At 41.1% G+C, this 16137-nt stretch overlaps 1 protein-coding gene across 2 annotated transcripts in view; it reads right to left on the bottom strand.

Annotated features, from left to right (window-relative positions):
• Window positions 1-16137, bottom strand: part of ARID3A (AT-rich interaction domain 3A) — a 79752-nt gene that overhangs the window by 58617 nt on the left and 4998 nt on the right. Inside the window, exons 2-3 of one of the 2 annotated variants that reach the window (XM_039334736.1) lie at window positions 10232-11215; window positions 7907-8210 (exon numbers count right to left, since the gene is read on the bottom strand). In XM_039334736.1, coding sequence (XP_039190670.1) covers window positions 7907-8210; window positions 10232-10659 — 732 coding nt within the window. In that variant the 5' untranslated portion in view covers window positions 10660-11215. The remainder of the gene's footprint in view (window positions 1-7906; window positions 8211-10231; window positions 11216-16137) is intronic. The other variant, XM_039334737.1, reaches the window with a different exon arrangement.

The raw sequence follows: 16137 nt of genomic DNA, 5'->3' as shown, positions 1-16137 counted from the left end.
GGAAGAACCAAGTTCATATCCAGCCTCAGCCTTGAAAATTCATGAAGTTACTTTAAGCCAAATGTATTTGATGGGAGAGAATGAGAAGAATTTCAAGGACACTCAGGTACAGAGTGTTGTAAAAGGATATCCATCTATCCTTTTAGTGGACAATGCAGTCAATGTGTCCTACTGATCCCCTTTAAGAAAATACAGGGTATAAATTTAAGAAAGAAACACCACAATCATCATCATCATTATCTCTAGTAACAGATAATGGTGAAAAACACTCCCTGTTGCCCAGGTCCCAAAAAGCTATTACCATTCACAGCAGATGGATAAACAATTTGACCTGGAATAAAGTAGATTAATGTGGATGGATTTAGCTATATGGATCCCTTCCTGCCAATTAAGATTTAACCAGAGCTGATAAACCCATGGCCCTCCAGATGCTGGAAGCTGTGGTTCAGCATGCCTATAGCTGTAAGGTCCCTATCCCTGACTCCTGCATATGTATTTCTTTATCATTGCAAATGGTTACTGATAAAGCCTTAAAGCATTGGAAATCCAAGTACAGTCCTTGAGCCTCGCCATCATGGTCATAACTCACGATAGTTGTAAAACGAGTCAGTCCTGTGACTGACTTGTTTTATGATCTTTTGTGTGGCAGTCATTAAGCAAGCCAATGGCTTGCTATGGGCATAGTTTTGCTGAAAATGAGAAGTAAATGCTATTTTCAGCAAAATCATCATAAAATATGGGTCACATGATTGCAGGATGCTGCAAATGGGCATAAATGCTAGAATACAATGCACATGGGCGTGCACACAAAAACACACAAGAAGCAAAAATTTTAAGGAGGATTCAGACAAACTGGGGTAGATTCAAAATAAAAGCAACCCAGATGAATTGGGAAATTAGAGATTAAATCTTATAATCAGAGGTTGGGGGAACTGAAGAGGCTACTCCTTTGGGTGCTTGAACAGTGTTACCACACAGAAAGAGGCCACAATCTGCTCTCTACAGGTACTCCTCGACTTACTTACAGTTCATTTAATGACCATTCAAAGTTACGACGTCACTGAAAAAGTGACTTATGACTGTAGTTCACACTGACAACCATTACAGCATCCCCATGGCCACATGATCAAAATTCAGATGCTTAGCAATTGACTCATATTTATGACAGTTGCCGTGTCCAGGAATCATGTGATCACCTTTTGCGACCTTCTGACAAGCAAAGGTCAGTGGGGAAGCCACTGTGCAAGAAAGGTTGTGAAATGGGAGAAAACATTTTAACAAATGTTTCACTTAGCTACAGAAATTTTGGGTTCAATTGTGGTCGTTAAGTTGAAGACTACCTGTACTATCCCAGAGTGCAAGACACAGAATAAGGGTCTGAAATTACAGGATGACAGATTTCCAGCTGAATTGAGGAAAAAACTTCCTACTGCTGAAAGCAATAGAACACTAGAAAGGATTATCAAGAGGGGCGGTGTGCTTCTCTTTACCAGTTACATTCAAGCAAAATCGAGTCAGCAATTTATTTGGCATGCTTCATTTTGCTTTCCTACGCTGGACAAGAGCAGGTCCCTTTCAACTGCAGGACTCTGTGAATCTGCTCTAGAAGGTACAAAGCTTTTCTCCAGAGCCGCTGAGCAACATGAAAGAGAAACACACCAAGATCTGCTAGCTGGCCTGCTCTGAGAAAAGCTCTCCCAACATATGTCAAGGGAGGGAAGAGGCGAACACGCGGTGTTCACCTTTGGATCCCTGCCAGGGATTTGCTTAGTTAAGCATCTGGCAGCAAGTTCTACTCGGCATTCTTCCAACAAACTTTTTTTTTCCCCTCTTCCCTTCCTTTCTTCCTTTCTGAATGCTCTCCAAGCCCTGCTGATAGGCTATAGCCTTGGCAAGCAAATGCCTGGGAAAAAAAGGAACAGAGGAATGTAAACAAGACGGGGCTAACAGGATATATGAGACAGGGCCTGCCAAGCTACCACAGGGGCTGTCCCGGGCAGAAGGCCTTGGCAAAGATACAGAGTGACTTCTTAACCCTGACTTTCAAGACACAGGCAAAGTTCCTAGGAGCAGGGTTTTGCCTTGGGGAGGCGACAGAGGCAGGAAAGTTGGCTAGTAGTGGGAAAAGGAAGAACGCCTAGACTAAGGCAACTAAGGGCCTTCTATTTAAAACAGCCTCAGTGCAATGTTTATTAGTTGTTTTACTTTACAATACGGCTTCCTACAAAATATCTGAAAACGGTTTACAGTCAAAAGAAAACAACAAGTTAAAAACAGTTCATAATTGCAGCCTGCTGTTTGAGCACCTTCCTCCCGTAGGTATTGGCTGAACTGAGTGATGTCACTTGCAGCCTAATATGCTTGAGGGAAACTAAAAAAGAACAGAATGTTACAGCCAATACCAAAAAAAAAGCAAAAGATTCTTTCATGCACGGAAGGGAAGGGGAATGCAATGAAAGACAGGTTTAGTTCTCTTCACTTGGAGGACGGTGAGGTTGAAGCTGAGAATTCAGTAAACAGGGAATAAACATCTTGGAGACAAGTAGGCTAAGGAAAGCTTAATCATTAACAGAAGCAGCAAAAGAGGACAACACACACACACACACACAACCCTCCTTACACAGGGCTGGAAACAAGAAGCTCAGAAGCAGGGAAAAGGCTGTCTAGAAAAGGGGCCTTGAATTAGCAGAGAACTAACAGCTACAAACGGCTAAAGCACAGATCAAGAGAGACAACTGTATATGCATGCAAAATACACACACCCATATACACCATAGATACATTTTACCTATATACACTGAGCTGAAGACTTATATTTTGATAGATGGAATGAAGACATGATTATTACATCTCCATTCTTCTCTTTCCCCATGCCATTGTTATTCAAATTACTTTTTTTTAAAAAATGGGGGAATAGGCAATACTGACAGTCTTTATATAATTTCCCTGTATTGCTGGTATGGGTTTTTATTGTAACACCCTCTGAATTTTGTAAAGGAAACATATCTAAATATGGACTCTGCAAGCAGAGGTTCAGGGTCTAGCTTGCATTCAAAAAGGGCCATTATCTGCAATGCATATTACGTAAATATGCACATTACAATTAAGTGCATTAGTCCTTCACAGTCTTTGGTCTCTTATCTTTACTTTTGTTGTCTTTGTTGTCTTTCTCTCCAACCATTCCTCTCCACAGATTGTCTGGAAATGAGGTCCCACCTCCATGTCAATAGAACCAGATAACATTACTTTTCCTTTACTGTCATATTTACAATGCAAAATTGTTTGCTTTTTAGAATATGTGGGTGTATGCCTTCCCAAAAGCAGGGAATTCTGTTGCGTCTTGAGTGATGGAGTCATGCTTAATATGATCTCCTTGGAGAAAATAATTGCTTTCAACTTACAATGTGACTATCTGGGTCTGTCTGGGAGCAACTGAATGATTCAGGAGCAACTGAGTGATTGCGCTTAATGCACAACAGGGCAAAACTACCTCCCATCAAACCAGATGAATGAACGCCCTTGAAGACCAAAGATTCCAATGCTAGGAGTGCTCCAGACTAAGGTTGCTTCCAACAGAGTCTATTCTGTGACTCATCCACAGTCACAGTGGGAAACTCTTTTTATAGGCAGATACCATCAAAAACAATCCTTTTAGCAGAAGCTTGGCCAGTCTAGGAATCAGTGAAATACAAGCAATTCTCGACTTACAACAGTTCCATTTAGTGACTATTCAAGGTTGCAAGGGCACTGAAAAAAGTGACCTAGGACCCTTTTCAGTTACAAATGTTGCAGCATCCCCATGGTCATGTGATCAAAAGAGACACTTAGCAACTGACTCGTATTTGTGATGGTTGTGGTGTCCCGTGGTCAGGTGATCATCTTTTGAGATTTTCTGACAAAGTCAATGGAGAAGCCAGATTCACTTAACCGTGTTACTAACTTAACAACTGCAGTCATTCCCTTAACAACTGTGGCAAGAAAGGTCATAAAATGGGGCAAAATTCATTTAACAACTGTCTTGCTTAGCAACAAAAATGTTGGGTTCAATTGTAGTCGTAAATTGAGGATTACCTGTAATTTTTTTAAGGCATTTTTTTTCCACTTAACTAAAAATTTCAAAAATATAGATACTGAACAGGGGATTGGACTAGAAGACCTCCAAAGTCTTTTCCCATTCTGTTATTCTGTTCTGTTATCTCTGAAGAAAATACCACAATATTCCTGTGGCCCTCTGAAAAATGGATCTTTTTACCAGCTCTTCCAGCTACTTTCTCCCTTTTCTCCATCTGGATTCCATCTGCTGCTGTTTGAACAAAAAAAAAAAAAGGGGGGGAGGAAATCGCCTGATCATCCCTTCCACCCCAAATTCTCAATGTATTTACAACTAGTACTTCAAAGGAGACTCTGCCTCTAGGGAGAAAGCTTGCAAAGAACTATTTCCTTCTACTAGCTCTAAGGCTTTTTTGATTCAATACTCAGTCCAGACTGATCAAACAGAAAAGCAGGAAGGGAGGCAGCGGGAAAGAAATTTTTAAAAAATGGAGGGTTGGGGTGAAGAGAGAAAAAAGATTTGGTGATGGAAAAAGGTGGCACTGCTAAATTAATGTGTTCTTTCTTGAACTGGGCTTTCCATTAGTTATGTAGCCTACCCCTTGTATTCAAGAAAATAAAGACATTAAGAACAACTTCCTTTTCCTCAAAAAGATTTTGCATCCATACAGAGGGAAGCAAACACTATAACTGCAAGCAGATCCAAACAAGAACAGAAGCATGAAATATACACACTATCTCTGTTAAAAAGAGAGTTGTTATTATATGGTAATAAGACAACTAGTATCTAATTACCATATACTCAGCTCAAAAATCCAGGAGGACAGGAGTTGAAAAGTAACATTTATAATTTAACCTATTACATTTAAGGGAAGGCAGCCATACAAGCATTCTACAAAACAGCATAGTTTTATTTAAAAACAAAACCTCAATCTGTTAACTGTAAGTCAGAATTGCCGGCCCATGATCCGGTTTCATCATACTGAAGCCACACCTACCCCATTGCTGGCAATGGCAAAACCGGCCTGATACGTTGCGCGACGTCACATGATGTCGCAAGTTTGACACCCCTGCTGTAGGTGTTCTATTGATCACTGTTACATAGAGATAATTCAATCAATAGTGAAAGCAAAAAGACAGCTTTTGTGAGCAATTCTTACACATGAAGAATTATATATTAAAGTGTTCCCCAAGAGCAAAACACATTTAGCCTCAACATGTTGTAACGATGTTGCCCCAAACGATACTCCCCAGCAGCTCAAAGAGAAGCATAAAAATTAAACCTCCTTTAAAAGTTGCCCTATCTTTTTTTTTTCCTTTTCATGCAGACCTATACAACCATTATAAGTACTTATTTGGAATTTCTATCTTCTTTCAAGCATACTCATATCCATAAGGCCTTGTTTGTGATTAAAAATAAGGGGAAAATGAAGAATAAGCATTGTCAGATTCAAAATAACAAAAAAGGTTGTGGAAAATACAACAAAGCTGTATGTCAGGTCATTATTATTATTATTATTTTGCCCCAAAGGGTGTGTTTTCTCCATATCCAGGCTAAACCAAAGACACAGTGCCTATCTAGAGTTCTTTTTACATATGTTATTTTAAGGATTTATGAGTAAAAAACCCAGGGACACGCAAATACATGCAGAATATGCGTAAGGGTTTCCAATCTGTTCCTGCATAAAAAAAAAATAGTTTCAACTGTTTCAACCTCAGCTCAGAGGGCAAAGTAAAAAAGAACTGAAGCCTGAACAAACTTGTTCCAAATAGTCTGGCTTTTATTGCAGGGTCCAGGAAGAGGCCAGCTGATGCTGGTCAGTTTTGCCTGAGGAGAAATATTTCAAGACTAACAAGCTTCTCTGCAGACTTCCATACTGCTGAGTTTCAAATGGAAAAATCTGCTTTCTCTTTCTAGCAAAAAAAGAGATTATCTTAGGAAAAGCATTCAAGAGAAGGTAAGAAGGGAAGACAAACAATTCTGTTTACAAGAATGAAGCAAATCTCATTTGAGTCCTCATAAAAGAAGAATGGGCCGGTTTCCAGCTGTTGTTTTTTGTTTTTTTGGAGGGAAGGGGAATAGTAGAGTGCTCAGATCTACCAGTTGAAGCCTGGTGCCAAAGACTTGCATTTAAATCATTCTGAATCTAAGCATTTGTGTGCAGTACCAGAAACGGCAGAACCTACAGTCCTTCCACATAAAGATCAACCTCAAGTTACCCCAATACTTCTTTTCAGCCGTATTATTTCAGAGAGAAAAAGAAAAAACTTATGTTGTTTATGCTGAAGAACAAGGGTCAAAAATTTTAGCTGACCAAACTTGCCAAAAATGTCTACTTCCAATACAGTGAAATTTGCCCCATTTTACGACTTTTACCACAGTTGTTAAGTGAATTACTGCAGTTAAGCTAGTAACACGATTATTAAGTGAATCTGGCAAATTGTCAAATTTTGATCACGTGACCATAGGGATGCTACAATGGTCATAAGTGTGAAAAACGGTCATAACTCACTTTTTTCGTTGTAACTTCAAATAGTCATTAGACGAATGGTTGTAAGTTGAGGACTACCTGTATATGAGATGGGCAGCTGAATGAAGTTACTAAATAAATAAAATGTACAAAATACTTCTGTACACTTTTATTAAAATTCTTTAGATGACATAGACATGTGAAAAGAGTTAAAGAGAGGAAATTAAGGTTCAGAAATGAAACTATCACTGCTAGACTCAGTGAGCATGTAAGAATACTGAACATCTCCCGTAAGTCTATTTTAAGATTCACAGAATTCAACAAACTGCCTTCTATAATGGCCACCTGGGTGCATCTGGAAAGTTCACCGTTCATCAGCTAACAGCATCTGACATTCAAAGGAAGACTGCCTTTGAACACAGAGGTTGTAGTAACCACAAGTCATTAACAGTATCTCTTCCTGACCTCTGTAAAACTAAGGACAGCAATACCTAGAAGTCACACCATGGTGAGAACTTTCAAACCAATAAGAACTTCAGCTACTGCACATTATTCAACAGACTTACACGTCCCATCCATCTGGAGAATCTTCTCCTCCATTAATTTACCCAAATAGGGTAAATATCTGGAGGCAGTTCTGTGAGTTTATTATGTCCTACTTATAACTGCTACCATATTATTTTAGATATTCTGCCATTACGGTTCAATCATGCCCTGCCTGAATGACAATTTACAATTTAGCAGTCTTCTAAATGAGCAAATGGATTAATTGTTGGGCCCCCAAAACACTAACATTTTCTGCCTTTTCTGCTCTGGCTCTTGGCCCCTGGAACATCTCTGCACCCCTAGGTCAGATCTGCTCCACCCTTTTTTGAAAGGCCTTGAAGACATGGCTGTGCCAACTACTTTTGGGCACCAATGGGAGTGTGGCACTTTGGAGGGGGCTAATGGGAGTAGATCGCTTCACCTACCTCACTGTGTGGGCTTTTCTCCTTCCCTCTCCAGACTTAGCTTTATTTTAATTTCACTTTAAATTTAAGATCTTTATTTATTGTTTTGCTGTTTTATGGTGTGTTTTTAATCAATGTCTGAAATCTGCCTACAGTTGCCTTTGGTGAGATGGCCTGTATACAAATTTAATAAATAAAAATGTTTTCCATCCTACCCATAATCAACCGTTTCCACCAAATTTAAAAAGCCACGGGTTAATGCATTATCTCACTCATAAATTCCTACATATTGTTTTCCCCTTCCCCCACAAATGGAAACAAGATTCTAGTCCTCACTGGCTGGAAAAACAATCAAAAACTTGACCAGCAGAATCACTGAATAAGATTTCTGTCATTTAAAAATAGGAAGAAAAGATATTTTTTACACCTCTTTACCTGCTTGAATTGCTCTTCATAAGTCCAATCTCCGTGGTCCAGGACTTGGGGCTGCAGCTGTGACAGGCTTTGCTGGGGAATCCCAGAATGGCCCCGTTCCTGCCCCCCTACCAGTCTAGAAGGTTCTCCTCGGTATTGCTGGGGGGTCTGTTGTTTGTGTAGAAATGGGGTGCCAGGGCTTGATGTAGCCACTGCGCTGGAGCCAAGCCCTCCCTCCACCATTTCTTCTTCTTCCTCGTATTCTTCCTCCTCCTCCTCCTCCTCACCCAGGTCTTCTTCAAAATCTTCAACCCACTTGCCCTTCCTAAAAGAGGAAGAGAATTATAAGGAAGAAAATGTAAATACCTAAGGCAGGGTAAATCAAAATGGTGACTTTGGGTTCCAATACGCCGCCAGATACCTCCCTGATGCCCGTCAAGCTTTAATAACAGGCATGTTTAGATTAAAATAAATAGCAAGTTTGCAAAGTACCATCGCCTTGCACCATACTTATTTGCAGCAGTATCTTTGGGCCCCAGGAAGTCTCTTAAAAATGACAGACAGCATTCCAATAATTATTTTGGGATGGACTGTATCCACCACAGCAGCCATTCCAGATTTCCCATAACATAATGTAACATGATTGTAGCCATCACAGGCTTGCCAATATTCCAGATATGGTCTCAGTCCCAAAAACTTGTTTATTCTGGCCTACAGTCGATTTCTAACAGATGCCTGAATTACAACATAAATTTAGGGTGGGGTTGGGGGAAGAGTGTGGGCCTTTGCTTTTTTTTTAAGTAGCTAAGAGAGATGGACAACAAAACTGCAGCCCCTCTCCCAGCACTCCTTTTTATGACTTTAATTGTTAACTGGAGGCCCCAAGCCTTGGTCTGTTTTACTATTTCTAGGGATGGGTGGGGAGAGGGAGCTTAAAGAAAAAAAATAGGTATTGTGGCCCAGCTGAGATTTTAGACACCACTTCACTTCATAAGAACACTGAAAATAAAAATAAAAAACTGGGGTTATTTCTACTGGCTGTTGGGGTACAGCCCTTCATGAAGCCTGCTTTGAGGTCCTCCTCCCCCTCCCCCGCATTACAGAAGCCATCCCTAAAAGTCAGCCAGCTGGTTATGGGAATCAAACTCCAACAGATCTGAAGGTTGCTAGTGCAGAAGTATCTGACTGCTGAGTAAACAAAGGCATATTTAGACACACTTTACTTCCCTCAAAAGATTCTGGAAAAATGGCATTCTCCCCCCCCCCCTTTGTACTTTTTTTTTTGTTTTAAATAGGTTGGAAATTTTCAAACAAGGATCAGGAACTTAATCAAAAGCCTAAGGCATTAAAAACTAGCCAGACTGGTTTTGCCTTAAGAGCTGCTGGTTTTATTGTTTCCTGACCCCAACAACACCAGGGAGGGGCACAGGAGCCTGCTGGAGAAACACACCAAATTACCAAATCAAGAGCAAGAGCAGTGAAATGAGATATTTTTTCTTTCCAAACATTTTGCAATGTTCTGTGTGATTTTCGAGCCACAAAACAATTCAACTTGTTATTTATTTATCCCATCCTGGGATGGGTAAATGATACCTTTTTACCTTTGAAAAAATCATTAAAAACGAGAGGCTCAAGTTTATAAAATGGCTACTCCCTCATCCAAGGCAAAAGGGATACCATCCAAGGGAAAGCAAGCCTGTGGCTTCCTGTTCGAGCCCAGAAAGTTTGTGAATTACATGTTTTAGCACAAGAATTACAAGGTAGCACATACAGCTATGCCCCAACCTTTCATTCCAATGTCCCTGCAAAGTTTAGGACAGGTAGGCTAAAGTCTAATCCTTGACATCTAACCACTGGGGCCAGGACAAAAATTACATTTGATTTTATTTCACTGAACATTTCTCTAGCTTTAAAAATATTTCATATAATTCCTATCCAGTCATATGTTGGTCACATTAAAAATTACAATTTGGTTGAGAAAACAGACACCTGAAAGGTCTCCAAGGTAGTGACTTCTAAGGGAGGGGGGGTGTCAAAAAAGCAAGATGATCATTGCTTGTTATATAAACTGAAACTCTACCCCTTTTAATAAAGTCTCTGTCATATGAGTAATGCCCATAATAAAGGGGAAGGGTTTTGATCACACGGATGCCATCTTGTTTTTTGACAATGACCCCCCCCATATATACATACACACACATATGGACGCCCCTTCATCTGTGGCACAAGTCATGTGGGTCACTTGGACATTCAAAGATGAGCCTTCATGACCTAAACATTTGAACCCCTTACGAGGACACTAACATAACAGCAAGAAGTGCTGGGTGGGCCTCAGACAGGACTTACATCTCCTCTTCTTCTGAGCCCATTTCTCGGGGGTATTCACCATCTTCCTCCTCCTCCTCTTCTTCCTCTTCTTCTCCTACAAGCTCTTCTTCTTCCTCTGAAGAATGGCTCTCCTCTGACCCAACTGGGCTGGATGACTGTCTGAGGCCAGCCGCAGCTGCCCGCATAGCCGCCAGGGCTGCCATCTGTGCCCTCTGGATCCGGGCGCTGTCAGGTTCTCCCCCCTCCTCAGAGAGAGGAGGATCCTGGCTGCGGCCACGGGGCAACGCTGTGACGCCAGGGGCTGACAACATGGTGGTCTGATTTGGTGCAGGGAGGGGTAGAGGATTGGCCTGTGGCTGATCCTGTTGTTGCCGCGCCTCCATCTCCTGCTGCAGCCGGGCACGTTGTTGGCGCTGCAGGTTCTCCATGACGGCCTGCAGCTTCATGGCTCTGCCTGCAGGGGGCAGTGTCCTGGCAGAGGAAGTCAGAAGGGCGGAGCAAGGCTCCAAAGGGGAGGAGCCTATGCTTTGCACAGGAGGTGGGGGGGCTGTAGAATAGCGATCAGTCGGGGTCAGCGCCGTGAGGAATGCTGGGAGATGCCCTTTGCCCCAGATGTTCTGGGGAGGGCAACCACTTTAAAAGGGTTACAAGACTGCACTGTCTTATGAGTTAGGGAGAAGCCCGTGGCACCATTAACCACTTCCAAAAGGTGGCTCTTTCCACAGCAGTAGGAGGACAGCAAGTCAATTTGTATAGAAAGAAATTTGCACAGATATTTTTTAAAAGGCTATTCAAATATCATGATGCTTTAAAAAATCAGCCGTGATCCTGAAGTTCAAGGTCCCACGTTCTACACAACCACGTTGCTTTGCGCCAACTTGAACTGAAGCTTAACCCTGTTCTTTTACCACGTTTCTTTCCATTCAAGGAGGGCTTAGAGGCAATCTGCAAACTGTGAGTTGTCCACCTCTTCTTCATCTAGGCATCAGTGAAAAACCTGTCCTTTAAAAAAGCAAACACAAACATGCAGATTAAACATTAGGGCAGCAAGAGCTAGAAACTTGACTTCTTAACAAAGGCTAATTTATCCAAATATAGGAACTGTACAAAATCCAGCTGTTGATTTCATAAGGTGTGTTTTATTTAAGTAGCTCCTAGAAAATGGATTTTAAAAATGGTAGATATAGAAGACAGAAGAAGAACCCATTAGGATCAGAAGCTTTAATCTGAATCATGTGGAAAGTGGAAATAAGAAATACTATAACTAAAGTCAACTTTATTAATACTATAAACATCACATACCCATCGACACATGTATGTACATAAAATGCACACATAAACAAAAGCGGAAGCAATTATAAAAAGGGGAACAACATTTTATTAACAAACAGGAAGGTAGAAGAGTTTTTCAGCTTTTGCCAGCAAAGCCTTTGATCAAGACGGAATAGTGGTGCAGTTTTTAAACAATGTCCATAGTTAATGATTGTGGCTTATAACCAACCCTCCATCTCTTACAAAATTTATGTCAAGACAAAGAACATGTTCACATAGTCACAAACAACACTTTTAATTGTATTTCTACTGATCTCTCAGGAGGCATCAGCACAAATAAATTTATTTACTCTGTAAATTTGCATGGGTGCCTATCTTAAATAATGCCTGGTGGCTAACACAAATAAAAAATGGGAAAGTTGATATAAAAACAGTAGAAAACAAACAATAAAATATGTACTGTTTTGGGGCCAGGATAATCATGGAGTTGGTGTTTTTGCTTTGTGTGGATTGAAAAAATTATAAAACAAAGCAAAAAACCTCAACCAGACTCCATGACTACCCTGGCCCCAAAGCCTGAGGGAACAGCCAGGTTCTTAAGCCCTACCTTCCAAAAATTAGACGGGGTTAAAATAAGAATTATTTTAAGAATTCTCACTGGCCTATTTGCCATGCATAACCACATTACTTATTCATACTCTGATGCCCTAAAAGATGGGAAAAGAGGCAACAACAACTTTCCCTAATGTATATTTGGGTCACTAGACATAATGCTTCTTTGCCTCTGGCAACCAAAGCTTATTACCGTATTTTCTAACATCCATCAAGACTTCCCACATCTCTGAATACCACAGGAAAGATCATCATCTCTCTAGGAAAAGGAAAAATTCTGGAATTATCTGCTCCAATGCCACAGAACACAGTGCTCTTTTTACAGAGGGGAAAAATGAGCAGAAATGAAGATTTCCATGGACAGAACCTGGCAACAAGACTATGCATGCTTTTCCTAAGAGCCCCCAAGCTCGTTCTAACTTGCTTAGATTAATGCAGTCATAATATGCCTGGCATTTTCACTGAGGTGGAAGAACAGCAAGAAAACTGCGGAGGACTCCTCCCAGATATAGTCAGATACAGAAACTGCTAGACTCATTAATCCTTCTTCCATTTTTATCTTTGCAACAACAATCCTATAATGTAGGATAAGATTGTAAATTCGTGACTACCCAAAGGTATCAGTTGAGAACCTATGTTTCAGTGAACTTGAGCCAAATCTATTTCTCCCAGTCCTAGGTCAGTGCCATAAACGCCTCACTCCAGGTAGTCCTCAACTTACAACAGTTAGCTCAGTGGCTGTTCAAAGTTAAAACGGCACTGAAAAAAGAGACCTATGACCATTTTTCACACTTATGACTGTTGCAGTATCCCCATGGTCACTGATTTACATTTGGATACTTGACAACTGACTCACATTTATGATGGTTGCAGTGTTCCGGGGTCATATAATCACCTTTTGCAACCGTCTGACAAGCAAAGTCAATGGGGAAACCAGATTCACTTAACAAATTTCTCACTTAACAACATAAACTTTGGGTTCAAGTGTGATCATAGGTTGAGGACTACCTGTACATTGGTTCTAACAAGGAATTTCCCTGAAAGTTGAATTTTGGTGACTCCACAGGTTTGTCCAGGTATCCACAGTTTTCTCAGCATATGAAACAAAAGTGGTTTGCCATTGCTTTCTTCCCAGATATTTTTCAATTTTCCAGTTTGGACTGTAATTCTAGAATGTATTCTTGGTCTCCTGTTCAAACACTAACCAGATCTGATTTTGCTTGGCTTTCTGAGATCCATTAAAGTTTGCTCAAGAAAATACAGGTAGTCCTTGACTTACAACCCACAATTGAGCCCAAAATTTCTGTTGCTAAGCAAGACAGCTGTTAAATGAGTTTAGCCCCATTTTACGACCTTTCTTGCCACAGTTGTTAAGTGAATCACTGCAGTTAAGTTAGCAACACGGTTGTAAAATCAATCTGGATTCCCCATTGACTTTTCTTGTCAGAAGGTCGCAAAAGGTGACCACATGACTCTGCAAATGTCATAAATACATACCAACTGCCTAAATTTTGATCATGGGACCATGGGGATGCTACAATGGTCGTAAGTGTGAAGAACAGCCATAAGACCCTTTTTTCACTGCTCCTGTAACTTCTAATGGTCACTAAATGAATGGCTATAGGTCGAGGACTACCTGCAGAAGAGTGTACACTGTGAATGAAAAAGGGCCTTGGATCCAAATTGCAACCTTTCTAATTTAATACTGCAAAAGACTTTTAGTGCTGAACCTTCTTCAACCAATTCCCAGTTTTTTAGACAGCCTGGCCTCAGAATTCTGAAAAGGTTGTAGTCCTAATTCTCTAAAAGAAATGCTAAACTGCAGAATGTCAGTATAGGCCACACTGGAGGAAGGGAATCAATGATGTTTGATCAAAGGGGGCTGCCAGTTACAGTGGAGCAAAAAACTATTTAGGCAGCCACCAATTGTGCAAGTTCTCCCACTTAAAAAGATGAGAGAGGCCTGTAATTGTCATCATAGGTAGACTTCAACTATGAAAGACAAAATAAGGAAACAAATCCAGACAATCACACTGTCTGATTTGGAAAGAATTTATTTGCAAATAATGGTGGAAAATAAGTATTTGGTCACCTACAAACAAGCAAGATGTCTGGCTCTCACAGACCTGTAACTTCTTCTTTAAGAGGCTCCTCTGTCCTCCACTCATTACCTCTATTAATGGCACCTGTTTGAACTTGTTATCAGTATAAAAGACACCTGTCCACAACCTCAAACAATCACTCCAAACTTCACTATGGTGAAGACCAAAGAGCTGTCGAAGGACATCAGAAACAAAATTGTAGACCTGCATCAGGCTGGGAAGACTGAATCTGCAATAGGCAAGCAGCTTGGTGTGAAGAAATCAAGTTTGGGAGCAATAATTAGAAAATGGAAGACATACAAGACCACTGATAATCTCCCTCGATCTGGGGCTCCACGCAAGATCTCACCCCGTGGGGTCAACAAGATCACAAGAACAGTGAGCAAAAATCCCAGAACCACACGGGGGGACCTAGTGAATGACCTGCAGAGAGCTGGGACCAACGTAACAAAGGCAACCATCAGTAACACACTACGCTGCCAGGGACCCAGATCCTGCAGTGCCAGATGTGTCCCCCTGCTTAAGCCAGTACATGTCCGGGCCCGTCTGAAGTTTGCTAGAGAGCATTTGGATGATCCAGAAGAGGATTGGGAGAATGTCCTATGGTCAGATGAAACCAAAGTAGAACTGTTTGGTAGAAACACAACTCGTCGTGTTTGGAGGAGAGAGAATGCTGAGTTGCATCCAAAGAACACCATACCTACTGTGAAGCATGGGGGTGGCAACATCATGCTTTGGGGCTGTTTCTCTGCAAAGGGACCAGGACGACTGATCCGTGTACAGGAAAGAATGAATGGGGCCATGTATCGTGAGATTTTGAGTGCAAATCTCCTTCCATCAGCAAGGGCATTGAAGATGAAATGTGGCTGGGTCTTTCGGCATGACAACGATCCCAAACACACTGCCCGGGCAACAAAGGAGTGGCTTCGTAAGAAGCATTTCAAGGTCCTGGAGTGACCTAGCCAGTCTCCAGATCTCAACCCCATAGAAAACCTTTGGAGGGAGTTGAAAGTCCGTGTTGCCCAGGGACAGCCCCAAAACATCACTGCTCTAGAGGAGATCTGCATGGAGGAATAGGCCAACATACTAGCAACAGTGTGTGCCAACCTTGTGAAGACTTACAGAAAATGTTTGACCTCTGTCATTGCCAACAAAGAATATATAACAAAGTATTGAGATGAACTTTTGATATTGACCAAATACTTATTTTTCCACCATAATTTGCAAATAAATTCTTTCCAAATCAGACAATGTGATTGTCTGGATTTGTTTTCTCATTTTGTCTCTCATAGTTGAGGTCTACCTATGATGACAATTACAGGCCTCTCTCATCTTTTTAAGTGGGAGAACTTGCACAATTGGTGGCTGACTAAATACTTTTTTGCCCCACTGTATATTAGCTCACAAAAGGATCAATTCTTCCATGGAATTGGAAGAGGAGAACGGGTTGTCAATGGCCACAATTGAGAAGATGCTCCTCAGGTATCATCAAACCGTCTAATTCAAATAGCTATTTTTCACTACAACCAACTCAATAGATCTGAAAAATCCACCCCGCCCCCTGCAACTTAAATTTAACAGACAGCCCTGCCAACCAACCCTGTTCTCAGTCTCCTGCCAAGGCCCTCTCCTACCAAGCACCCTTTTCTTCCCAACTGCCATGGAACTTTCACCAAGGCAAACACCTTAATGACATCACAGGAGGCAGGAACCAATCAGGAGACCCACAGTGGACACGCTCTCTAACTTCTTTGGCTGCACGGCGCAAAGGAAGGAGTCAAAATTACACATTCTGTTTTTTATATCCTCAAGGGAGAAGATGTGAAATCTGCACTATCATACGCAAAAAAAAAAAAAAAAAAAAGACAAAGGAGGATGCCCCAAAAGGCATACAGGTAGTCCACGACTTATGACCACAATTGAGCCCAAAATTTTTGT

This window comes from Crotalus tigris, unplaced genomic scaffold (assembly GCF_016545835.1).
Source record: "Crotalus tigris isolate CLP2741 ecotype Arizona unplaced genomic scaffold, ASM1654583v1 scf7180000017633.3093840, whole genome shotgun sequence".
Classification (NCBI taxonomy): Eukaryota; Metazoa; Chordata; class Lepidosauria; order Squamata; family Viperidae; genus Crotalus; species Crotalus tigris.
Note: the sequence above shows the minus strand (reverse complement) of the source record. Positions and strands in the feature narration are given on the sequence as shown.